This window comes from Sus scrofa, chromosome 7 (assembly GCF_000003025.6).
Source record: "Sus scrofa isolate TJ Tabasco breed Duroc chromosome 7, Sscrofa11.1, whole genome shotgun sequence".
Taxonomy (NCBI): domain Eukaryota; kingdom Metazoa; phylum Chordata; class Mammalia; order Artiodactyla; family Suidae; genus Sus; species Sus scrofa.
In genome coordinates this window covers 21,379,886-21,402,435 of record NC_010449.5, presented here as the reverse complement: position 1 = coordinate 21,402,435, position 22,550 = coordinate 21,379,886, and the positions used below count along the sequence as shown (strand labels likewise).

The 22,550-nt window shown below is 39.9% G+C and overlaps 2 protein-coding genes across 4 annotated transcripts in view; one reads left to right on the top strand and one right to left on the bottom strand.

Moving 5' to 3' along the window:
- Positions 48–22,550, top strand: part of LOC102159855 (zinc finger protein 2 homolog) — a 46,913-nt gene continuing 24,410 nt past the window's right edge. Inside the window, exons 1-2 of the mRNA XM_021100027.1 lie at positions 48–183; positions 4,737–4,782. The gene's annotated coding sequence lies outside the window, so the exon portion shown is untranslated. The remainder of the gene's footprint in view (positions 184–4,736; positions 4,783–22,550) is intronic.
- ZNF391 (zinc finger protein 391) lies at positions 2,346–13,316 on the bottom strand. 3 transcript variants are annotated; one of them, XR_001297755.2, is made up of 4 exons: positions 12,772–13,316; positions 8,679–8,797; positions 5,599–7,922; positions 2,346–3,266 (listed from the first exon to the last, which is right to left on the bottom strand). XR_001297755.2 is itself a non-coding variant. In XM_021099817.1 (3 exons), exon 3 carries the CDS (start codon positions 7,842–7,844, stop codon positions 6,765–6,767), a length of 1,080 nt encoding a protein of 359 aa, XP_020955476.1. In that variant the 5' UTR covers positions 7,845–7,922; positions 8,679–8,797; positions 12,772–13,316; the 3' UTR covers positions 2,346–6,764. The 3 variants fall into 3 exon arrangements, 2 of the variants coding, with proteins under 2 accessions (XP_020955476.1, XP_013832955.1); XM_021099817.1 differs by having other exon boundaries at positions 2,346–7,922; XM_013977501.2 differs by having other exon boundaries at positions 2,346–7,922; positions 8,679–8,794.

The window sequence follows — 22,550 nt, the reverse complement described above, 5'->3', positions numbered from 1 at the left end:
CGTCTTCCTGATGCCACCTCAGCTTTGGCAGGAGTGACTCTAGGCTCCAGTCTCACTTGCTACTAACGACGGTGAGAGGTCCAGTCCGTACGTCGACTTTGAGCTGCATAATGTCAGCGACTGAATCCGGAGGGCGGGGAAGAGGCTCTGCACACACCCGGGCGCTGTACGCGAAGTTTTGGTGTACGAAGTTTCCTGTGTGATATTATGTCTGAAAACTAGGTTTGGAGCCCTTGTTTGACAGCAGAAACAAGTAAATTTTAGTTCGTGGGTCTGGGCAGCACTGCAGGGATAGGTTAAGACCGAGAGGCTGAGAATACCGCCTGCCTGGTACTTTGGGAAACAGGAATCTCCCAGGCAAAACAAATCTAACTTTTTAGCCTGAGATTTTGGGGAAGAAGAAGGAAAGTTACATGAAGGACTATATCCTAAAGATGCTGGGATTGAAGTCATTTCTGATTGCTTTACCAGGGAAATTTAGTATTAAGTTTTTTGTTTCAAAATCTCAGAGAAGGATGTGGATAGCAGAAAGATGAGATTCAAGGGAAGAAGAAATCGACTCCAAAGGGTGGAAAAGCACAAAACGGGAATCTTAGAAGATACCCCTTAAAGAAAGAGCTTGCTTCAGGTTGGAGTCAGCGGAATTCGTGGGACCTCTTAAATATCACCCCCACGTCAGGTCATTCAGCCCACGCCTCTCTGTTAGGCTTTGCTATATGTGCCAGGATAGTCTTTGAAATTCGTATGAAAGTGCTTGGGTTTTCTCTGGTGGTTCAGGGGAGGGGACAACGTGATTAACTAATCTCCTTAGCCCACTTTCTGAAGATGTGTTCTCTTGTAGAGGAGGCATGTAGAACAGAAGAATGTGCTCCCTGGGCACAGATCGCTGAGGTTCAAGCCCCAACACAGCACACCATGTAGCCTTGATTAAATTATTTATCAGCCTCAGTTTCCTCATGTTTAAAATATGGATAATATTATCTTGGACATTTTCCCTAGGGTTTTGTAACAATTCAATGAATTAATTCCTATAAAGCTATAGAACCATGACTTATAAATAAGCTCTCAATATTAGTCATCACTTTATTGCTATAAGGTATTAAGAACCAAGCATTTTGCTCTTTAAGCATGTACACTGTTTTAAATTTCTTATCTGAGGAGTCTTGTGATCTAAGTGGAAATAATGAGGAAACAGACTCGTGCTAGATGACTGAGTGTGTGCAGGGTACTCTTGTATACAGTGGCACTGTTGGGGCCAGTAGCCTCATTTAATGGGTAATTCTTTTGACTACCACCACATGATGTTCCTGGTAACATTCTTCTAGTTTGTATCTGTTGAAGCTTTGTTAGATCTCCTGCAGAATGATTTGGTGCACACTTTAGAGTCAGGTAAGGTATTAGAAATTCAGGCTGTCCCAAATTTGTAAACAGAAACTCTTTGACCTCTGCATGGCCTGGAGAGAACTGTGAGTCCTAAGTTGATCATTGCATATTTCAAAACATCTAAAAAAGTTTTATTATGGTTTATTCTCATTTATAACATGTATAGGATTATGAACAAACATTTCTATGGAAAGGTAAAGTCTTAGCAAATTGCTTAGTATCATCTCCCTTCACACCAGGTGGGTCCTCATTCCAAATCCTTGCTGACTTCAGAATGGCAGCTATAGAAGCCAGTTGCACTGAGAATAAAGAGTTGGGCTCTCATATCCATAAGAGAATACATTTTCCCACATTGTTATGATGGTTTGTAAATCAAACACGTCAGGGATGTTATTCATTGTAAAAGCCTACAGAATTTGACCTAGCAATCCAGGTGCCAAGGATTATTTCTTTAGAAAATAATTTCTAAGTTGCTGACCTTTGGAATTTAACTTATTGGTAAAAGGGAGGCGCTTCAGTTTTTTCATTTTGGTGTGACAGTGACTAAGGCCCAGAGATATTCAATTATTTATTTTTCAATATATATTTCTTTTTTTTTTTTGTCTTTTTTTTGCTATTTCTTGGGCCGCTCCCGCGGCATATGGAGGTTCCCAGGCTAGGGGTCTAATCAGAGCTGTGGCCGCCAGCCTACGCCAGAGCCACAGCAACGCAGGATCTGAGCCGCGTCTGCAACCTACACCACAGCTCACGGCAACGCCGGATCGTTAACCCACTGAGCAAGGGCAGGGACCGAACCCGCAACCTCATGGTTCCTAGTCGGATTCATTAACCACTGCGCCACGACGGGAACTCCTCAATAGATATTTCTTAAACAACTGCTGTGTGCCAAGCATTCTTTTGTAACTAGAGGCACACAGTGAACCAAAGAGACAAATTACTTGCCCTCATGTTTGATTTAATTAGGAAGTTTGGTTAGAAAGATAGACTTTAATCAAATAACCATATAAGCTAGAAATTTTGAAGGAGCTATGAGGGCTCCCCGGAGTAAGTTACACTTGGGCTGAGAGCTGATGGATGAGGAGGACTTAATTGGTTGTCTTAACTGTATTTTCTTATTTTTTGTATTCTCTAGCATCTAGGGCCTAGCTGACTTGGGAGTGACTGTCTCTTCCCAGGATTAGTTAATTCCTACAGATATCAAAGAACTTGTCTCCCTACTGCCACTCCCCATGCCCCATGGTGGGTGTCATATGCAAACTAACCAATCCAGAGCCCACAACACCTCCACCCCACCTCCTCTCTCAGGCTTTTACTCTCTAGGCCACTATTCTCTGGTCCTATCACCCCAAGACCAGGTACCAGACAACTCAGAGCAACCCGCACACCCTCCTGAAAAAAGTCAAATTAACAAATCCTAAGCCTGCCTTATGTTTTCTTACTTGTACTTTTCCACAGAAACAACATTAAAGGCTATTGCCCATGTTTTCTTCCCACTCCTTCAGCCTCCTGACCAAACCTGGTGCATTCCAATGTGGCCCTGCATGACAAGGCATGTTTCTTTTAGGAACTGTGAGTAACAACCCTTTTCAGTGACAATTTATTTCCTTATCTGTAGGCCTCACCTTACTTGAATCATAATAAAACCTATATTTTAAAACATAGGCCAAAAAACAAGATAGGGTTTTCAAGCAGAAGGACTAACATAGGTGAGTGCTTGGCAGCTCTGAAAAACCATGAGAAGGCCAGAGTGGCAGAGCACAAAAGTCTGGGAAGATGGGGAGAAGAGGCTGAAGAGGTTAACAAAGGTCTCTATAGCCCTTGTGAGTCATGTTTATAATGTTGATTTATTCAGATTGAAAACTGTGATTTTAGTTCCAGGCCACCTGAAAGCAGAGAGAAAAAATGAGAGATAGAGGAATCATGGCTCATCTCTGATGATGAGGAAAAATCAATTAGAGAATGGGCATTTTATTTGGTGAATCTGAGGGCTACAAGTCAAGGGGCTCTCCATGTATTTATTTTCCCTAATTTTGCCTCCTTGGAACCCTCTCCTTTCTTCAAGTAGGGCTTAGAGCAAGAAATGATTACCATCCTCCTGCTGGCCCAAAGCACCAGGCTTACCTGGCTGACTGTGGCCTCAGGTACTGCTCCCTGGAAGAGCCATGATTAGCTGGCTAGGCTCTGCACATGGAATCTCTGGTGGACCACGCTTCCAGAAGATGCCTGGCCGGCACCACACCTGCGCTTTCTTTGCTCTTTGGCCGATACTGCTTCAGAACGTCTCCACGGAAGTGGAAAAATGGCATTTGGATTGGTCGCTGGCCCCCCTCCAGTGGCTTATAGGAGTGGCCATCTTGGCCTTGTTGGGTGTAGCTGGGCCACTCAGTTGTCACCATGAAAGTCCAGGAGCACAGCCAAAGTGCAGAGCTTAGAGGTCTTACCTATGCCCCTCCTTCCCTACTCTGACCCGTTACTTGGAGGAATGGCCTAGGGGTCCCCATAAGGAGTGACAGGGAAGGCACTTGGCCTTTGAGGGAACTTTGCTCCTAATCCACCTTCCTGAAAAGGGTCCATGCAGAGCACCTCAATGTGGGCTTGTGCAAGGTCAGAGATTGTTTTGAAGACATTCCTCAGTGTGAGCTGAGCCACAGTGATTTGGATTGTATTGGAAGACCCTCCCTTTTTCTTTAGAATAAGTGTTCCACTCCTAATCAACTCTTTACCTTCTGACCCAACTTCCCCACAATAAATCCCAAATGTTTTTGGTTCTGCATTGACTTTAAGGATACAAGTTAATCATATCAGGCATTCAGCTTTTTAATGTTTTGTGTTCATGCTGAATGTGTATCAGAAAGTATTCCCTCCATGCCCATAGGTAGCTTACATGAAAGTTAATAACAGCAATTAAGGAACTGATGGTCCCTCTTGTTCCTTGCCCATATCTAATCACCAGTTTCACAGGATCCTTCCTTTACTGTCTCTTCATCTGACCACTGCTGTTCCCAATACCAGTATTCTAATACTTCAGCTTCCCACCTAGTATCTACTGCTGTCTCTCCCATTTCCAAACCACCTTGTCTCCTCTACCCGATTAATCTTCCCCCAAACCAAATTTTTATTACCATGATCAAAAAGCTCCTGCAATTCCTTCATTGCCTAGACGATTACATCCAAGTACAAACTGGTATTCAAGGCAGCCATCATCTACTTATCCAATTTAAATAAACTTTCTCATTTTTATTTCATTGAACTCCCTGCCACCAACAGTCCAGTTCATCTATTGGAACAAACAGGGTGTTTTTCTACCTCTATGCCTTTACTCACACAGTTCTTTCTCTTCTGTATCTTACCAGGCCCAACTTAAGAGGTCCAGTACTGGGGTCAAATCCTGATCCTTGGGTAAGTTCTTTAAAATCTATAAATTTCAGTTCCTTCAGCCCATAATGTGGTAAATTAAGTTATTCAAATGTGTGAAAGGAGCTTTTCTTCTAGCACCCAGTAATTACTTAATTATCTAATGTACACTATTCTCTTCTGCTCCTAACCCCACTACACCCTCCAAAAGGAATCTTCATATTTGCCTCTCTGATACTTCTACTATGAACTAAATATTTATTCACTAGAAAACATATTATATGCAAGATGTTGTAGAGAACATGTAATTTTTTGCTATCAAACGCATGGCATAATTACATGAAGACCAATGGAGAAATTCCTTTTAAATTTAACTATTATAAGCAAAGCCTTCCTTGAAGAATGGACATTTTCTCCTCTTCCAAATACAGTGTAAGCAAATGACCATCTCACTTTGATTGCCAGAATGCTCACTTTGCATCCCTACCTGAATAACTATATATGGCATGCCATAGGTCATGATCTTGATTTTCTAGGCGCTTGTTCCTTTCTCTAATGCTGATTTGTATTGTTTTTGGTTTTCTATTTTATCATATCTTATAAGCTGCCTTAAGTTCTTTTTGACACACAATAGAGTTATAGTAAAATAGATGACCATTGCCTATGATGGTAGTTAGAAGAAATATCCTCTAACTTATTTGATTGTGATCCTGGTTTTCCGTTTCTGTGGAAGTTACAGACTCTTCAAGGATGAGAGACTATAGGCAGATGTGAAATAACAGAATCATAACAATTAGCATTTATTGAGCACTTACTATATAATCAGGCACTGTTTTCATCATTTTATATGAATAAACTCACCTAGTCCTTACAACAGTCTCATGAAATGGAAGACCAAGAGGCCAGCATCCCAGGTGCTCTGAAGGAAAGTCAGTCCTAAGGGCAAATGTATATAATTCAAAGTAGGACTAAAAGGAACAAGATATTTATGAGATTATCTCACCATTCAAAAGACTAAAACAGCTGCACTATTAAATCAAGTCCTCCTGATTTAGATTAAACTAGAATCCATGCCTGCATTGAGCCAATAAAATGAAATTATTCTTTCCAACTCTTGCCCAAAGTCATAGAGCTGATCACTGTTAACCAGAGAAGTGCTGGGAGGTAGGAAAAGTGTGGATCAGCATAGAATCATGGATCCCAAAAGCTCACATTTTAAGGCATAAGAATGGCCAAAAGTGCCAATTCTGTAAATGTCAAGTAGGAAAAGGACTGAAAACTAGGCAGAGTTTGTCCTTGATGGATCAGCTTTATAAGAGTAGTGAGAGTCAGAACCAGAGGGTATAGGTTTCATAAAGTCTGTAAACAAAAGAAGTTTTAAAAATCAGGCAGCCACTTTTTTTTTAAGATAGTGGAGGAACTAAATGTAACATTTTAAGGATATTCTTTAGGGATGAGATAACACTAGGTTTAGTTAGGCACATTAGTATAACTATGGGTTATACTTTGAGGAAAATATGCTGCAGCAAAGAAAGGTGAGGGAGGAAGGAACAAAAAAAATCTGTTGTGTTAAGTCCAGAGACTGAATTTGCCTTAAGACTATATCCCCAAACTGGTGGGAAGTTTTTTGTCCTATTCTGAAGTCAGCTCCCTGCTACTGGAGCCAGCAAACATGAAAACACACACACACACACACACACACACACACACACACACACACACCAGTTGTTCAGGCCCAAGCTCCATGGAATAGATAAGGTGAAGGTGTTAGGAAGTTGTGTAGTCTAAGATAAGTTTGGAGCCCTTCAGAATATTAGATTTAATACGTTAGGTTTTTAAAGTCATCTCCTTGTTGGATTGATCACGTATTTGAGGATGTAGTTTACAAAAAGGAAGGCAAGCTAGCTTGAAACTGGCTTATAGCTAACTGGTAGGGAAGGAAAATTCAAACAAGTATATATGTTTCTTTTCAGCTGTAGGAGGTTATGCTGTGTGCTTTTCTGCTAATATTAATGAAAGCTCAGATATTACTCTTTAGTGTGAAGTTGCTGATGTCTGATGAGAGTTGAACTCTGACTGAAGGATTTCCCACAGTTATTACACTTGTAAGGCTTCTCTCCGGTATGGGTTCTCTGGTGAATAATAAGGGAGGAGCTCCGACTGAAGCCCTTTCCACACTCTCTGCACTCATGGGGCCTTTCTCCAGTGTGGATTCTCTGATGTTCAACAAGGGATGAGCTTCGACTGAACACTTTCCCACAGTCACTGCACTCATAAGGGTTCTCCCCAGTGTGTGTTCTCTGATGTTCAATAAGAGATGAGATCCAACTGAAAGCTTTTCCACACTCACTGCATTCATAGGGATTCTCTCCAGTATGTATCCGTTGATGCTGAATTATGGTTGAACGGTCACTGAAGGCTTTCCCACATTCATTACATTTGTAAGGTTTTTCTCGAGTATGAGTTCGCTGATGTTGACTAAGGTTAGTGCTTCGGCTAAAGGCTTTTCCACATTCCCTACATTCATATGGTTTTTCTCCAGTATGGATCCTCCGATGTAGACTAAGGTGTGTACTCCGGCTAAAAGCTTTTCCACATTCACTGCATTCATAAGGTTTCTCTCCAGTATGAGTTCTTTGATGTTCAATAAGGTGTGTACTTCGACTAAAAGTCTTCCCACATTCATTGCATTCAAAAGGCTTTTCTCCACCATGATTTCCACTGTGGACAGTAAGGTCTGATTGGTAATTAAAGGCTTTACCACATTCACTGTGTTTACAAGGTTTCCTTTGTGGAAAGGTTTTTTGGTGTTTAATTAAGTCTGACTTATCTTTGGAGTTTTTCCTAGGTATGGGCGACCTAGCTTCCTTTGGAATTTTCTGTTGTGTTTTAAGTTTTGAGCTTAGACTAAAGTCACTGGATTCAGAGCCTCTCTCCCTAGTGAAAATTTCCTTGAGAGTCATTGACACTTTCCTGATGGCTGTTTTCTCAAAAGAAGATTTCTTCTGTATAGTACTACATTTTGTTTGCCTTGATAACTGGCCCTCACTTTTACCGGCATCTTCATTCATAGAACGTTGGGTACTACTCCCTTGGAGACTTTCCATTGCTGCCCCTGAAAACTCTGCTTCTTCAGAAATAGCCTGATTGGTGTTGGTGCTTTGGTTCAGTTCAAATCTCCCTATCTGAAAGACATTTAAAGTACAAATGTCACCTGTGTCTAGTGTGGATAGCAAGGAAAATAAATCATAAAAAACCCAACTAATTTGCTATTCATGCACACTAGCAACTTAAGAGAAAAATAAAAATAGATAATGAAAGAGATGTAAACAAGGCAAGAAGAGATAACAGAGTTTTCATAGTGGATGCAGTGAGCATGGAGACATCAAGAAATATGGGTAGGGGATTGGGTAGTATAGTAATATTCCCAAGTGGAAATGAGCAGAGATAGCAATTGATGAACATAGAAGAGGGGATTATAAAGTAAAATGAGCTATTGGCTATGATAGCCAATTAGTTATGGTAAATGAGAGAAAGGAAAGGGATCAGAAGAGTAAAGACTCTCAAAGATAGAAAAGATAACCCCACAAAAATATGAAAAGTGAGGAAGACTATCAAGCTTGGATACAACCATTTTTTTGGAGATGAAAGAAAACAGAATTTCAGAAATGCTGTTACACTACTATCTCCACTTGATCCCCCAATCCTTCTTCCAACTAGTTTAGATATTCTTCTGAACAAGTCTACAACCACAGACTTCATAGGCTTATAGAAGCTCATCTTAATAGATCTTAACATTGAGTTCATTGAGGCCAGCTTGCTCATTTGACAGATGGAAAGCAGATTGAGTAACGTGAGTCACTCAACAAATTGCAAGAGCTTAGACTAGAATTCATGTCTGCTAAGTTTCAAATTGGTAGTCTTTTCATGATGCTACTCACCTAGATAGATATTTTTGGTTCACTTTCATTCCCCTCTTCAGCTCCCTGAAGATCCAATGTCTTCAGTTGTTCTTCTTCCAACTTGGTGATTATATCCAATTCACATGCTGGGATTCCTGCTGATTGGAAATGATTTAACACAAGGCTATTGGTGCTGGAGACACAGGGCTATTGAAAGCTCAACATTAGTGCTTTGGTCTATAGAAAAGATCAGAAGTAGAAAGGATCTCCTGAACAGAGAAAGAACTAGGATAGAATTCAAAGGAGAGAATCAATTTGAAATTGAGAGTTTACTCTCATACTTATTAATACTTTGAAGTTGGTAAAATATGCAAATTTCATATAAGATTATCTATAATTTAACTAATATATTTATGTAGTATGTAGACAAGAGTCCCAAGATATAGTTGTTTTTGCATTTCAAATAAACTCACAACATGTATAATTATATTATGCATTATGTATTTGTATATGTGACACCTGTGACAGACACACAGAAACTGCATGGGGGAAAGTTTCTCTATTGAAAAAATAAAAAGAACCCAACTATAAAAGGAGCCTAACTTGACGCCTCTAGAAAAGATCCTTTTTTGGTCTTTTCTCTTGGGTCTGCCCATTCTAAGCATTTTATGCATATTGACTCATTTGAGTCTCACAACAGTGAGAGGGGTACTATTGTTATTTCCACAATACAAATGAAGAGTTTGAGGTATAGAAAGGATAAGTAATTTGGCCCAAGGTCAAGTGATAAATCCTGGACTCAAACTCACTATACTACATCCTACTTACTGCTTCTCAACAGGCAGGGAAAGAATACTTGGGTCACATTTTCCATTCCTGTGGCCTGTAAGGGCCAAGAAACTAAACCTTGCTGATCCCAGGACACCAGCATGATCTTGACCCTCCAGAGCCATGGAGGTTCAGAGAGTGACTACCTCTGAGAAATAACTATCCTGGAGGCTGAAATAAGTCCAGCCACACTAAAAGCCTTAACTGTGTAAACTAAGGATTACGTTTCCTGGCCTCCTCTAAAGTGCTACCACAAAGCAAGTTGCTTCCTTGGTATACATCAGTGAAACATCAGATAGAGGCCCTATGGTATAAGAATTTACCAAGTAATTTGGACTTTGATCATAGCTCCACTGGTAGCTAAATAAAAACCAAGGAAAAATAACCAGTCTGGCTTTATATACCCTCATTTGTAAAATGAAGATGTTGGGCTTGATTGTTTGGTCTGAGATGATTCCTGGAATTTAATTTTAGATTCCCAACTCTGAGGCAGAGACCCATCTGCCTAGACTGAGGGGATAAGACTAGAATAAATAGACTTTTCTAAATCCCAGAGACATGTGAGAGCCTAAGGTCCATGTTTTAGATGACACCATTCAAGAAACAGGCCAATCACCTAATGATGAAATAGAGCAAGAGGTGCTGAGTAAGATATTAAAAGCAATGAGCAGGCAAACAGGGAATAGTCCCATCAGACAAAATTTACCACACTTACCTAAGAAGGAACATTCTATGAAAAGAGAAGTAAATGTGTCTCCATTTGGCGAGATGACACAAACTTCCAAAAAAGAAAAGACTCAACTTACACGGCATACAGATTTTATAGTGAGATAGAAAGTTGCCTTTCCCTCTTCTGCTTCCTCTTGGTTTTCTTTTTGGTCAAGGGCAAATCTGGGAATAACAGGTCTTATCCTAAGGTATCCAGAGTCACTGATCTAGCACTGTTCATATTGGGCCAGGTGAATGCAACCCTAAGTATTAAGAGGTAAAACAAATGCCCCAAAATAATTCCCCCTCCTCCAAGACACAAAGAAAATGACAGTAGACATTTATGTCTGGGTTAGTCCCCAGTTCTTTAACGAGAAAAGGTAAAGGATGGATTTGGGTCAAGTACAAATGCTCTAACCTCTCTAGGTGTTCTAAGGCATATAATACAGCTGGTTTATCGATTTTCTCACATGGGATGAGTTCAAAGGGAGTAGGCAGTAGACCCCTGCTTCTTCCTGACAGTCAAAACAGAAGGTGGAGATACTGCTCCATCATAGAGCTAAGCATCTCTGTGCAAGTCACTCACTTTTTAAAAAATCTAGTCCACACTATAAAATGGCATTACCAGGAGTTCCCGTTGTGGCTCAGTGGTTAACAAATCCGACTATGAACCATGAGGTTTTGGGTTCGATCCCTGGCCTTGCTCAGTGGGTTAAGGATCTGGCGTTGCTGTGAGCTGTGGTGTAGGTTGCAGACGCGGCTCAGATCCTGCGTTGCTGTGGCTCTGGCATAGGCCGGTGGCTACAGCTCCGATTGGACCCCTAGCCTGGGAACCTCCATATGCCACGGGAGTGGCCCAAGAAATGGCAAAAAGACAAAAATAAATGAATAAATAAATAAATAAATAAAATAAAATGGCATTACCAGTACCGGTTTATCTTTTCTCACAAAGCTTCTGTGAATGCTACAAGGTAAAAATGGCAAAGCTTATCATAAAGAATATCATACACACAAAGAGATTATATTACTGCTGTGCTCACCTCAAATGAATTAACTTTTAAATTGTGATGGTGTACATTTAAGGAAAGACGCTCTCAGAGGATTTGTACTGCTGCTCTAGAGTGTAGACAGATGCATTTTTTTTTCTGCCTTTGGAGGATGCACATGAAATGGGGAAGACAGTTCTGGTAGATATGACAAAAGTCTTGGGGGAGCCCCCTAGATCTATTTTAGGGAGGCTAGGAGGTCACTATCTCCACAAGGTTAGGACCATACACTTATCCAGGTTTCATCCAAGAGGTTCCTCCACCACGATGTGCAGTGTTACCTCTCCCTTTTCTCTTCTTCATACTTTAGTTATATGGATCACCTTACTGCCCTATGGATACTGCATCCTTACCAAATCATTATTCTCTCCAGTATAGTGGTCACAAAGTACAGCAGCACCAGCAAACCCCATTCTTTATACAACTAACTTTCTAGCCCTCACAGCTCCGATCACCTCTTGTTGTCCTAAGCTGAAATTCTTTTAATCATGCCACTTCCTCTTATCATCAACTGCTGATCCAGGAAGTATTTTCCCTTGTATCTACTCCCTTCAATATTAGAAATTATCTCATTCAGAAGGAAGCAGGTGCTGAAGGTTCTGGAATAGGTCCTCTCTAGGTGCTTTGCTTTCTGGTATCGGGCTAACTGCTCCTTTACGAATGTAGAAGGCAGCAGGAAGGCCTAGGCAGTTTCTGTTCAACCCTAAAACGGAGGTGGTCAAGTCTCGAGGCCTACCAAAAGATGGTCTTAAGAAAGCAGAGTCCATAAAAATTGGCTCATAATCACAACAAATTCACAAAATTTGATACACAGAATTTGTCAATACTTCCCCCAACAAATAACACCTACTATATTCAAGTACTAACCCTCATCACCAGAACCATAAAATAAATGCTAGCACTCTCAAACTCTGTAACTTCAAGTAAGGTACTTCATCTCTGTGTGCTTCAATATTCTTATCTGTAACATGAGGATATTTATAGTACATTTCATGGGCTTAATGCGAGAATTAAATGAGTTAATGTAAGTAAAAACTCTTAGAACAGTGCCTGGCGCACAGTAAGCATCTGGGAGACACCCAAGTACAGAAGCCCCTCCTCGCCCAGCTGGAGCCGAGCGGAACGCAACTTTGATCTTTTCTATCTCCCAGGGGCTCACCCTGGGAATTATCACTGTCAATGCAGCCGAGGGACTAGGCTGTGCCCACGGCTAGGCGACCTCTGAGCGCTGGGCAGAGACACCGCGCCAGGTTCCAACCGCGGAGGCACCTCCCAGCCAGATCTGCGGCCAGGCCACCTTCGGCCCTCTCCCCGGAGAGAGCCGAGTGTCTCCGCACGACTGCTTGCCAGAGTCTCCAGGCCCACCCGTTCAGGCCTCGGGACACTGCGTGCCCCACTCACCGGCCGTCTCGGCCGAGCACTGGGACACACCCTGGGTGGGTCCGCCCGGGTGGGTCCCGCCCTTAGACGGAACCTGAGTGTGCAGGGCTTGAGGAAGCCGGAAGGATTAATGGGAAACCACTGTGTTGACCCGCTGCTCCCTCGCTCACCAAGTTTCCTGGGGATCACAGACGCTCTTCCACTCAGACCCCTGGTCGTATCCTGCTCGGTATGCGGGGCCAGTCATTGCCTGATCAACCGCCGGGACCTAATTCTCCCGGGGCAAATGGCCTGTTAGAGAACAGAGACGCTAAGGAGAGTGGGCAACATACTGGAGGCCGTGGCTCTGCGCCTGCGCGGGAGAGTCCGGAATCGCCCTGTGGTGCTCTAAGTTTCCCGGAGATTTTTGCAGAGCCATTTGCGTGGTGTGTGTGACGTTGAGAGATTGAGAAGCTGATGCTAGAGGCCGGAGAAAGTGGGTCTTTGACAGGCGCCGAAGACGTTAATACATTCTACAAAGTATAGTACAAACCAATGGTTAATAGTTTTAAACACCATACCCGGTGAGTTGTTTAAAACACAGATTCACACAAATCCGACTAGGAACCATGAGGTTTCGGATTTGATCTCTGGCCTGCTCAGTGGGTTAAGGATCCGGCGTTGCCGTGAGCTGTGGTGTAGTTCGCAGACGTGGCTGTAGTGTAGGCCGGCAGCTACAGCTCCCATTAAACCCCTAGCCTGGGAACCTCAATATGCCACAGGTGCGGCCCTAAAAAGACAAAACATAAAATAAAATACAGATTCCCAGGCTTCCTACGCATCGATCTGAGGAAAGTCCCAGGCATCCAAGACAATTCTAATGAAGGTGGACCTCACACTTTCTCTGAAGAAAAGGCTTTTTTTTTTTTTTTTTTTGCACAGCCTAGATGCTTAAATGCGGTTAAATGCAGGACACTTCTCCAATTCCACCATGAGACATAAAGGTGAATACAATGAGGATCCTACCTGTGTTTTATACAGGATCCTACCTATCCTTTATAGCTTTACCCTTAAATTTAGATCTTTGACGCATTCTGAATTATTTCTTGTATTTGGTGTAAAGTAAGGGTACAACTTCATTATTTTGCCCACAGATATCCAGTTTTTGCGGTAGCATTTGTTGAAAAAGGCTGTCGTTTCCCACTGGTATGCTCTTAGCTTTACTGAAAATCAGTTGAGGTGTATGTGAAGGTTCCCTCCCCAAAACCCCACCCCAGCTCTTTTTTATTACATTGGTCTATATATCTGTTCCTATTGAAGCACCATACTATTTAGATTATTACTGTGTAGCTTTGTGGTGAGTTTTGAAATTAGGAAGTATGAAAACTCCAACTTATTTCTATGATAATTTTAGTTTTGAGAGCCCCTTGAGATTCCATCTGAATTTTAGGATGGGTTTTTCTGTTTCTGTTGGAACAAAACATTGTTGGGATTTTGATGGGGAATTCATCAAATCTGCTTTGAGTAGTCTTGCCATCTTAACAATATTGTCTTCGAATCTGTGAACATGGTATGTCTTTCAATTACTTAGGTCTTCCTTAATTTTTTTCAGCAATATTTTGTAGTTTTGAGTGTACAAGTCTTTTGTCTCCTTGGTTAAATTTGTTCCTAGGTATTTTATTCTTTTTGATGCTATTGCAAATAGAATTCTTTAATTTTCATTTCAGATTGTTCATAGCAAGTGTGTAGAAATACAACTGAATTTTTTGTGTTTATATTCTATAAATTTGCTGAATTCATTTATAATTTGTAACAATATTTTCATAGATTATTTATTTAGAGTTTTCTGCATGTAAGATCATGTCATCTGTGAATATAGATAATTTTACTTATTTTCCAATTTGGATGTCTTTTATTTCTTTTTCTTGCTTAATTGCTCTGCCTATAACTATTTTGTTGAATAAGTCACAAAAGTGGGCATCTTTCGTTGCTGAGAAGTTTTTCAGTGTTTTAGCCATTGAGTATGATGTTAATTGTGGGGTTTTCATATGTGGTTTTTATCACGTTGAGGAAGTTTCCTTTTACAGCTTTTTTTTTTTTGTTGTGAAAGGGTATTAAGTTTTGTCATTGCTGTTTCTGTATCAATTGAGATGTTCATGTGGTTTGCTTAATTCTTTCTACTGATGTGGAAATTATGTATAATCTGTTACATCGATTGATTTTGTACATTGAACCATATTTGTATGCCACTTGGTCAAGGTGTACAATCTTTTAGATATACTACTGAGTTGGGTTTGCTAATATTTTGTTGAGTATTTTTCTGTCTTTATTCATAAGGGATATTGGTCTGTAATTTTGTGGGGGTGTTTTTGGAGGGGTTGTTTTTGTCTTTGTGCCTTTTTCTAGCTTTGGTATCATGGTAATGCTGGCTTCATGTAATGAATTGGGAAGCATTTCCTCCTCTTTAATGTTTTGTAAGAGTTTAAGAAAAATTTGTGTTAATTTTTTAAATGTTTGGTAGAATTCATCAGTAAAGGCTTTATTGGGAGACTTTTGACTACTGACTCAATCTTCTTATGAATTATAAGTATATTCAGATTGTTTCTTTAGTAAGTTTTGGTAGATTTTGCATTTCTGGAAACTTGTCCATTTCACATAGGTTACACATCTTATTGTACTCTCTTGTACTTCTTTTGGTTTCTGTAAAATCAGTAGTAACGTTCTCATTTCATTTTTCATTTTAGTACTTTGAGTCTCTCTATTTTTTGCCTAGTCAATCCAGGTAATGAGCTGTCAGTTTTGTTGATCTTTTCAAAGAAAAAAAGAAATTGTTTTTACTTTATCTCTTTTTCTATTTTCTATTTTATTTAATCTCTGTTCTAACTTTTTTCATTTTCTCCAAATAGTTTTGGGTTTAGTTTGCTTTTTTTTTCCCCTAGTTCTGTAAAAGTATGATTAGGTTTTTGATTTGAGATCACTCTTTTTTAATGTTTGCTTTTACACCTATAAATTTCTTCCTTAGCACTGCTTTTGCTTCACCTTTTACAAGTTTTGGTGTATTGTGCTTTTATTTTCATTCTTCTCAAGTTATTTTCTAATTTCCATTGTGATTTCTTTTATGATCCATTCGTTGTTTAAGACTATGTTTAGGAGTTCCCGTCGTGGCGCAGTGGTTAACGATGCGACTAGGAACCATGAGGTTGCGGGTTCGATCCCTGGCCTTGCTCAGTGGGTTAAGGATCTGGTGTTGCTGTGAGCTGTGGTGTGGGTCACAGATGTGGCTCGGATCCCACATTGCTGTGGCTCTGGTGTAGGCCAGTGGCTACAGCTCTGTTAGACCCCTAGGTGGGAGCCTCCATATGCCATGGGAGTGGCTCAAGAAAAGACAAAGACTATGTTTAATTTCCATAATTGTGAATTTTCTAGTTTTCCTGCTATTACTGATTTCTAGTTTCATTCCATTTTGATCAGAAAATATACTATGTATATTATCAATCTTTTAAAAATTATGAATGCTTTTATTGTAGTCTAATATATATTATATCCTGGATAATGTTCCATGTTCACTTGAGAAGAATGTGTATTCTGCTGTTCTTTCATGAAATGGTCTATATATATTTTGTTAGGTCTAATTGGTTTATCGATTGCAGATTTTTGGTTTGTAGTTACCATGAGGTTTTGATATAGGAGTATGTGTGTGTATTTGCAAGTATATATATTTGCAAATGCATCTCCAGTATCCTGCATTTATACCCTCCGCTTCTCACGATTGGTGGTCTTGATGTATTTGTGTGTGGATGATTTCCTACCTTTACTATATGCTTGCCTTTACCAGTGAGCCTTCTCATTTGTAATTTTCTTGTTTCTTGTAGCCATTTCTTTTCCGCCTAGAGAAGTTCCTTTAGTATTTGTTGTAAAATTGGTTTATATTGTTGCTAAATTCTCTGTTTCTTTACTAGTCTTCTGTCTGGTTGCTCTGTTATTGAATGTGAGTTTTAAATTTTTCTAACTATTACTGTAGAATTTTGTTTCTTTTTTCAGCATTGTTATTTCCAGACTCTGTTGTTATGTGCATATGTTTATAATTTATCTTCTGGCTGTATTGAACCTTTTATCAATACACAGTTTTCCTTTGTCTCTTGTAACATTTTTTATGACAGTAATATAGCCATTACAGCTCTATTTTGGTTACTGTTTGCATGGAATATTTTTTTCCACCTTTTACTTTCAACCTCTTCGTGTCCTTATATCTAAAATGAGTCACTTGTAGACATCATATAGGTGGATCTTGTTTTTTATCCAATCTGCCAATCTGTGTCTTGAATAGGAGAGTTTAATCTAGTTACATTAAATATGAATACTGATTTAAAAAGGCATTTATTGTGCAATTATCTATGCTTTTCTGTATGTTTGTTTTTTTGTTCCTTATTTCCTCCATTACTATCCCCTTTTTTGGTATTTAGTTGATTTTTTTGCACTGTACCATTTTGATTCCCTCTCCTTTTCTGTCTTTTTTTTTTTTTTTTTTTTTTTTTTTTAGTTATTTCCTTCCTCCCTGCCTCCCTTCCATTCACACCGGCATTATATGCAAGTTCCTGGGCAAAGGATGGAATCCCAGCAGCAGCTGCAGCCTATGCCACAGCTGTGGGAATGCAGGATCCTTAACCCACTGTGGCACAATGCTCTGGTTTTTTGGTTATTTTCTTGGTGATTACCTTGGGGATTACAATGAACACCTTAATTGTATATCCTAGTTTGATTACCAATTTAGCTTTTTTTTTTTTTGCTATTTCTTTGGGCTGCTCCCACGGCATATGGAGGTTCCCAGGCTAGGGGTCTAATCGGAGCTGTAGCCGCTGGCCTACACCAAAGCCGCGTCTGCAACCTACACCACAGCTCACGGCAACGCCGGATCGTTAACCCACTGAGCAAGGGCAGGGACCGAACCTGCAACCTCATGGTTCCAATTTAGCTTTAATAACATACAAATACAGTGCTCCTATACAGACCTGCCTCTCCTTTACATTTTTATTGTTACAGATTTTCATCTTTTTCCAAAAATACATCAATCCATTATTTTAAAACTTTTTGGCCTATATTAAAATTTTTTTTTTTTTAAACAGGCATAATTCGGAGTTCCCATTGTGGCTCAGTGGTTAACGAATCCGACTAGGAACCATGAGGTTGCGGGTTCGATCCCTGGCCTTGCTCAGTGGGTTAAGGATCCGGCGTTGCTGTGAGCTGTGGTGTAGGTTGCAGACGCGGCTCGGATCCCACGTTGTTGTGGCTCTGGCGTAGGCGGGCGGCTACAGCTCCCATTTGACCACTAACCTGGGAGCCTCCATATGCCACAGGAGCGGCCCAAGAAATGGCAAAAAGGCCAAAAAAAAAAAAAAAGCGTAATTATATACGAAATAAAATTAGAACTATTTCACTAGCCATTATTACTATTCATTCCATTTCAGGATTATTACTGAAAATATTTTTTCATTAAAAAGGGAAGTGTTAAAAAATTTTCTGCTCTGGGTGTTAAATAGGCCTCGGTAAGGGTACCCAGGTTATCTTCCTAAACAACGTAAACTGAACCTGAAACTCTTCTAATGCAGGCGTTATTCTCCTCCAAGAATCCGAAGGCGTTGAAGAATAAACAAGACCGGGATTTCGAGTAGAAAGGGTGATTTAGCACGCCAAGATTGAAACTTGGTTCCTAGATCAGATCAAAAGCCACAGGCTTGAGTGCTGAGACCATCTGGCTGTTGTCATGGAGACAGCAATTCCCGCGCCTCTGTTGCGTCATTTCCCCTTGCCAGCCGTTGCTCGGTTGCCTCAGCCCGCGTTAGTTGAAAGGGTTGGTTAGAAGGGTTAGTGTCTAGTGGCAGTCTGAGTAGTGTCTTCCGGAGTGCTAGTTGATAGTACGCTTTGCCGTTTGGGAAAAGCTTTCTATGGAGAATGCCCCCTGTCAGTTGCGTTGTTAAGGCACCACAACGCTCCGGACCAAGTAACGGGAGCGTCTGGATGGGTCACGACGTGTCCTGGCAACCACCTGGCCTCTAGGTGAAGTTTTGGGAGGAGGGTGTGCACATCAAGGTCTTTGTTTATCACTTGTCTGTCCTTTTCATTCTCTTTTCCCCTGAAGATTTCCCCATTGTGGAACATGTGTCGCTCCCTGTTCAGGAGATTGGTTGGGACACACTGGGTATGCTTTCTGCCAGAGTGGTTTGGGGGACTCATGCTTTTTCTGTAATATCAACGTCAAGCCCCTGCTTTACATTCTTAAAACGGGCTTTGTAAAAATTAGCCATTATTGTTGCATCCCTGAGTAAATAGGACCTGGGGTTGAAGATTGCAGTATCCTTGAGCTGCTGCTCCACAGAGATTCATTTCGTGTGTTAGTTCTCATTGTTTCTTTGAATCCTCAGGTCCCAGAGCCATGGAAATAGTGTTTCTCCTGAATGGAAGTATTTTTTCAAATATCGTAGAAAATATCAGAGTTCAACATACATAGAAAGGGCATGTATTTGTCGCATGAAGTTTCGTGTATTCAAGTGTGTGTACTGTGTTGTAAAACATTACTGTGTGGTCAAAAGTAGAAAGGCACTAACTTAAAATTAACTATATGCTGTTGAGGAGGAGAGAGGAGATATATGAGACACAGCGAACTCCCTTTATCAGATTTCAGGAGATTAACTTTTGACTCTTGGGATTTTCGGATGGACCAGGTCCTCTGGTGCTAAGGAATGCTCTGAATAGCCTGCTGGGAAAGATTAGCATTTGCATAGAAGCACAATATTTGAGGATCAGGGAGGATGTAATGACTAGTGTTTTTCAAACTTTGGCATTGTGAGTTATGAAACCAATTCAGTAGCTTGCAAAAAGTGTTTTAAAAAATAAATAGAATGGCAAATGTGTGTACCACAGTAGCTTATACACAGAATAAGAGTAACAGATAGCAAACATATATAGTAGGAATAATTGTTTTGTGAAACTTTGGCTCAGTTAGACACACACCATATACACACGGAGGAAATTTTGTGGTCGGCTGTGAAGTAAAATGTATTTCTGAATGGGAAGAAAGTACTTTATTAGTACTTTATTAAACTGAAATGCTTGAGGGTAAAAAATGAGAATAAATAAAGGGAAAGGTGTGGTGTTCTTAGAATGAGTAAAATACAGCCATTTCAGGGATTGTGGTAGAAGTGAGGGACTCTGAAATTGAGATTCAAGGAAAGAACTGTAACTGTATCCTTAGGGATTGAAGATGGATACTGTTGACTTGTGCCAGCAAGAACGTTATCATACTTTATTTCTTTTTCAGCTTTTCTGTGGCAGTCACATACCAAACTAGGAAAGGGAAAACAATTCAGAAGAATGTTGGAGATAGCTATATATAATTTTTAGAATTATTTCTCTTTTCCTTTCTTTCCTTTTTCCCTTCTCTCTCTTTTTCTGTCCTTCAGTAGTATGTCTAAAGAGGAGGAAATTATCCTCCTTATTAGTTTAATTTTAAAAAATGATTGAAAGATCCAAGCACACATGAGTATAGAGCTTTGTACATATGAGTATAGAGCTTCAAATAGTAAGTTCTATTATTCAGCTATGAACATTCACCTACATGATTTAGGACACTTGTGTATGCATCAGTGTTGAGAATTTTCCTGGGAATGGAATTATGGGATATATATCTTTAACATAGCTAATATCAAGTTTATTTTCAAAGTTACTGTACCAACTTAAATTAGTTTGTCTTGTGGAGTTCCATTCTCTCCCTTTGTTGTGGAAAAATGTGACTTATTTTTGCAAACCAATTACTCCACTACAGGAAACATCTTAGAACATAAGATTTGAATCACATCTGTCTAGCTACTAAGCTCAGGAATGTAATAAGACAAATACCCACAAAAACAAACACAAAAGCTTGACCAAAAAAAACCCTTAAAGGAGGACAAAGGTTTGTCCAAAAGTGCCTGAACTAGAGAGGATAGAAGATCATAAGACATTAAATACAACTGTATATCTGAGATCCAATTTGAACACTAGTCTATTGCTATGAGCTAAATTCTGCACTTTACTAGGATTTCACTATCTTCCCCTCAAGTTTTTTTTTTTCTGTTTCAAGATTCTTTCCAGGATACCATGTTACATTTACATGTTGTGTCTCCTTAGCCTCTTTTGATCTATGCAGTTTTCAGACTTTCCTTGTTTTTGATGAACTTGACCTGGTCAGGTATTTTGTAGAATGCTCCTCAGTTAAGATTTTTCTGATATTTTTCTCATGATTAGACTGTGGTTATAAGTTTGGGATATGAAGACCAAGGAAAAGAAGTCCCAGTCTCATCACATCACATCAAGCATACATGCTGTTAACATGACATCACTGATGATACCATTCCTGATCACCTGGCTTAAGTATTATTTACCAGGTTTCCCCACAGTAAAGTTATCTCTCCTTCCATATTCTTTTCTTTGAAGCAAGTCACCAAGCATAGCCCCCACTCAGGGAGTGGGAGGAGGGGAAATATACCTCTTCATCCTGCAGGGGAGAGTAGCTATATAAATTATTAGGAATTCCCTGTAAAGGAGATTCATTTTTTTCACCCCTATGTATTTATTCAATTATATCAATATGGATTCATTGATATTTATTTTATACTTTGTGTTATAATACAATAGCACACTGCTGCTTAAATTACTTCAGCTTGGCCATTGGGAACTCTTTTAGATTGGCTCCTATGTCTCTTTGATATTCCCCCTACCCATTTCCTCATTATTCTTTAAAATAATTTTCTTACTTTCTGTTAATACAAGATGCTCCAGTTCCATCTTGTTATTTTCTTTTTCTCAGTCCTAGAGTCAGCAATTTCTCCTAAAAGCCCAGATCCCTTTTATAGTTGAATGGTATTAGAAATCAAGTCTAGGAGTTTCCATTATATCTCAGTGGTATCAAATCTGACTAGCATTCATGAGGACACAGATTCGATCCCTGGCCTTCCTCAGTGGGTTAATGATCTGGCGTTGCTGTGAGCTGTGGTGTAGGTTGCAGATGCTGCTCAGATCCTGCATTGCTCTGGTGTAGGCCTGCGGCTACAGCTCCGATTAAACCCCTAGCCTGGGATCCTCCATATGCTGCAGGAAGTAGTCCTAGAAAAGGCAAAAAGACCAAAAAAAAAAAATCTGTATATATCTATAATTATTTCTGTATCCATCCATATCTATATTAGGCTAAACATGAATACATGCTGATGTCTCTGATGTCTAATTCAGTACTATATGTATCATTTTAGCCTTCCTCCTACCCTATCTGTAACTTCCCTGTCCAACAGTGAGAAACAGCACTCACAGTCTACCATCCATTTACTTATCTACTGTACATGTACAGCTATTTCAGAATTTTAGCTCTGTATTCCTATGAAAAACAAATTTACCAGCTAGAGTACAGTGCTTATGTGAAGTTAGTTCCTTTCGTGTTCAGTCTTATAGTTTTCAGTTTTTATTCCAAAGAGAATAAAATCATGCCCTTTATTTCCCGTCCCCCTTAGCGAGATTATATCATACATTTGTAACACAATTAGAATTTTTTTCACAGCTTGCAATTTATCCTAAGATCCCCCAATCTTCTGTTGGGTTTTAAAAAATTCTAATTTATTAAAATCATTCTTTATGTTGTAAAGTTGTTGGTTTTGAAAAAATGCATAGTTTTGTGCATCCAAACTAAAGTATGATACAGATTAGTTTCATCACCCTAAAACATCTTCTGTGCTTCCCCTAGTCACATACCTTCCCTTCCCCAAACTACTGGCAGCCACTGATCTGTTTTCCATCCCTCTAGTTTTGCCTGAATGGAATCATGTAGTATGTAGCCTTTGCAATTTGTTTCTTTCACTTAGCAAAAAAAGGATTTAAGATTCATCCATATTATTGTGTGAATTAATAGCCCATTCTTTTTTATTGTTGAATAGTATTGGATCCACAG

Bases quoted from the DNA above. Each gene is read 5' to 3' on its own strand.
- ZNF391 (XM_021099817.1), bottom strand. From the start codon at position 7,844: ATGGAAAGTCTCCAAGGGAGTAGTACCCAACGTTCTATGAATGAAGAT.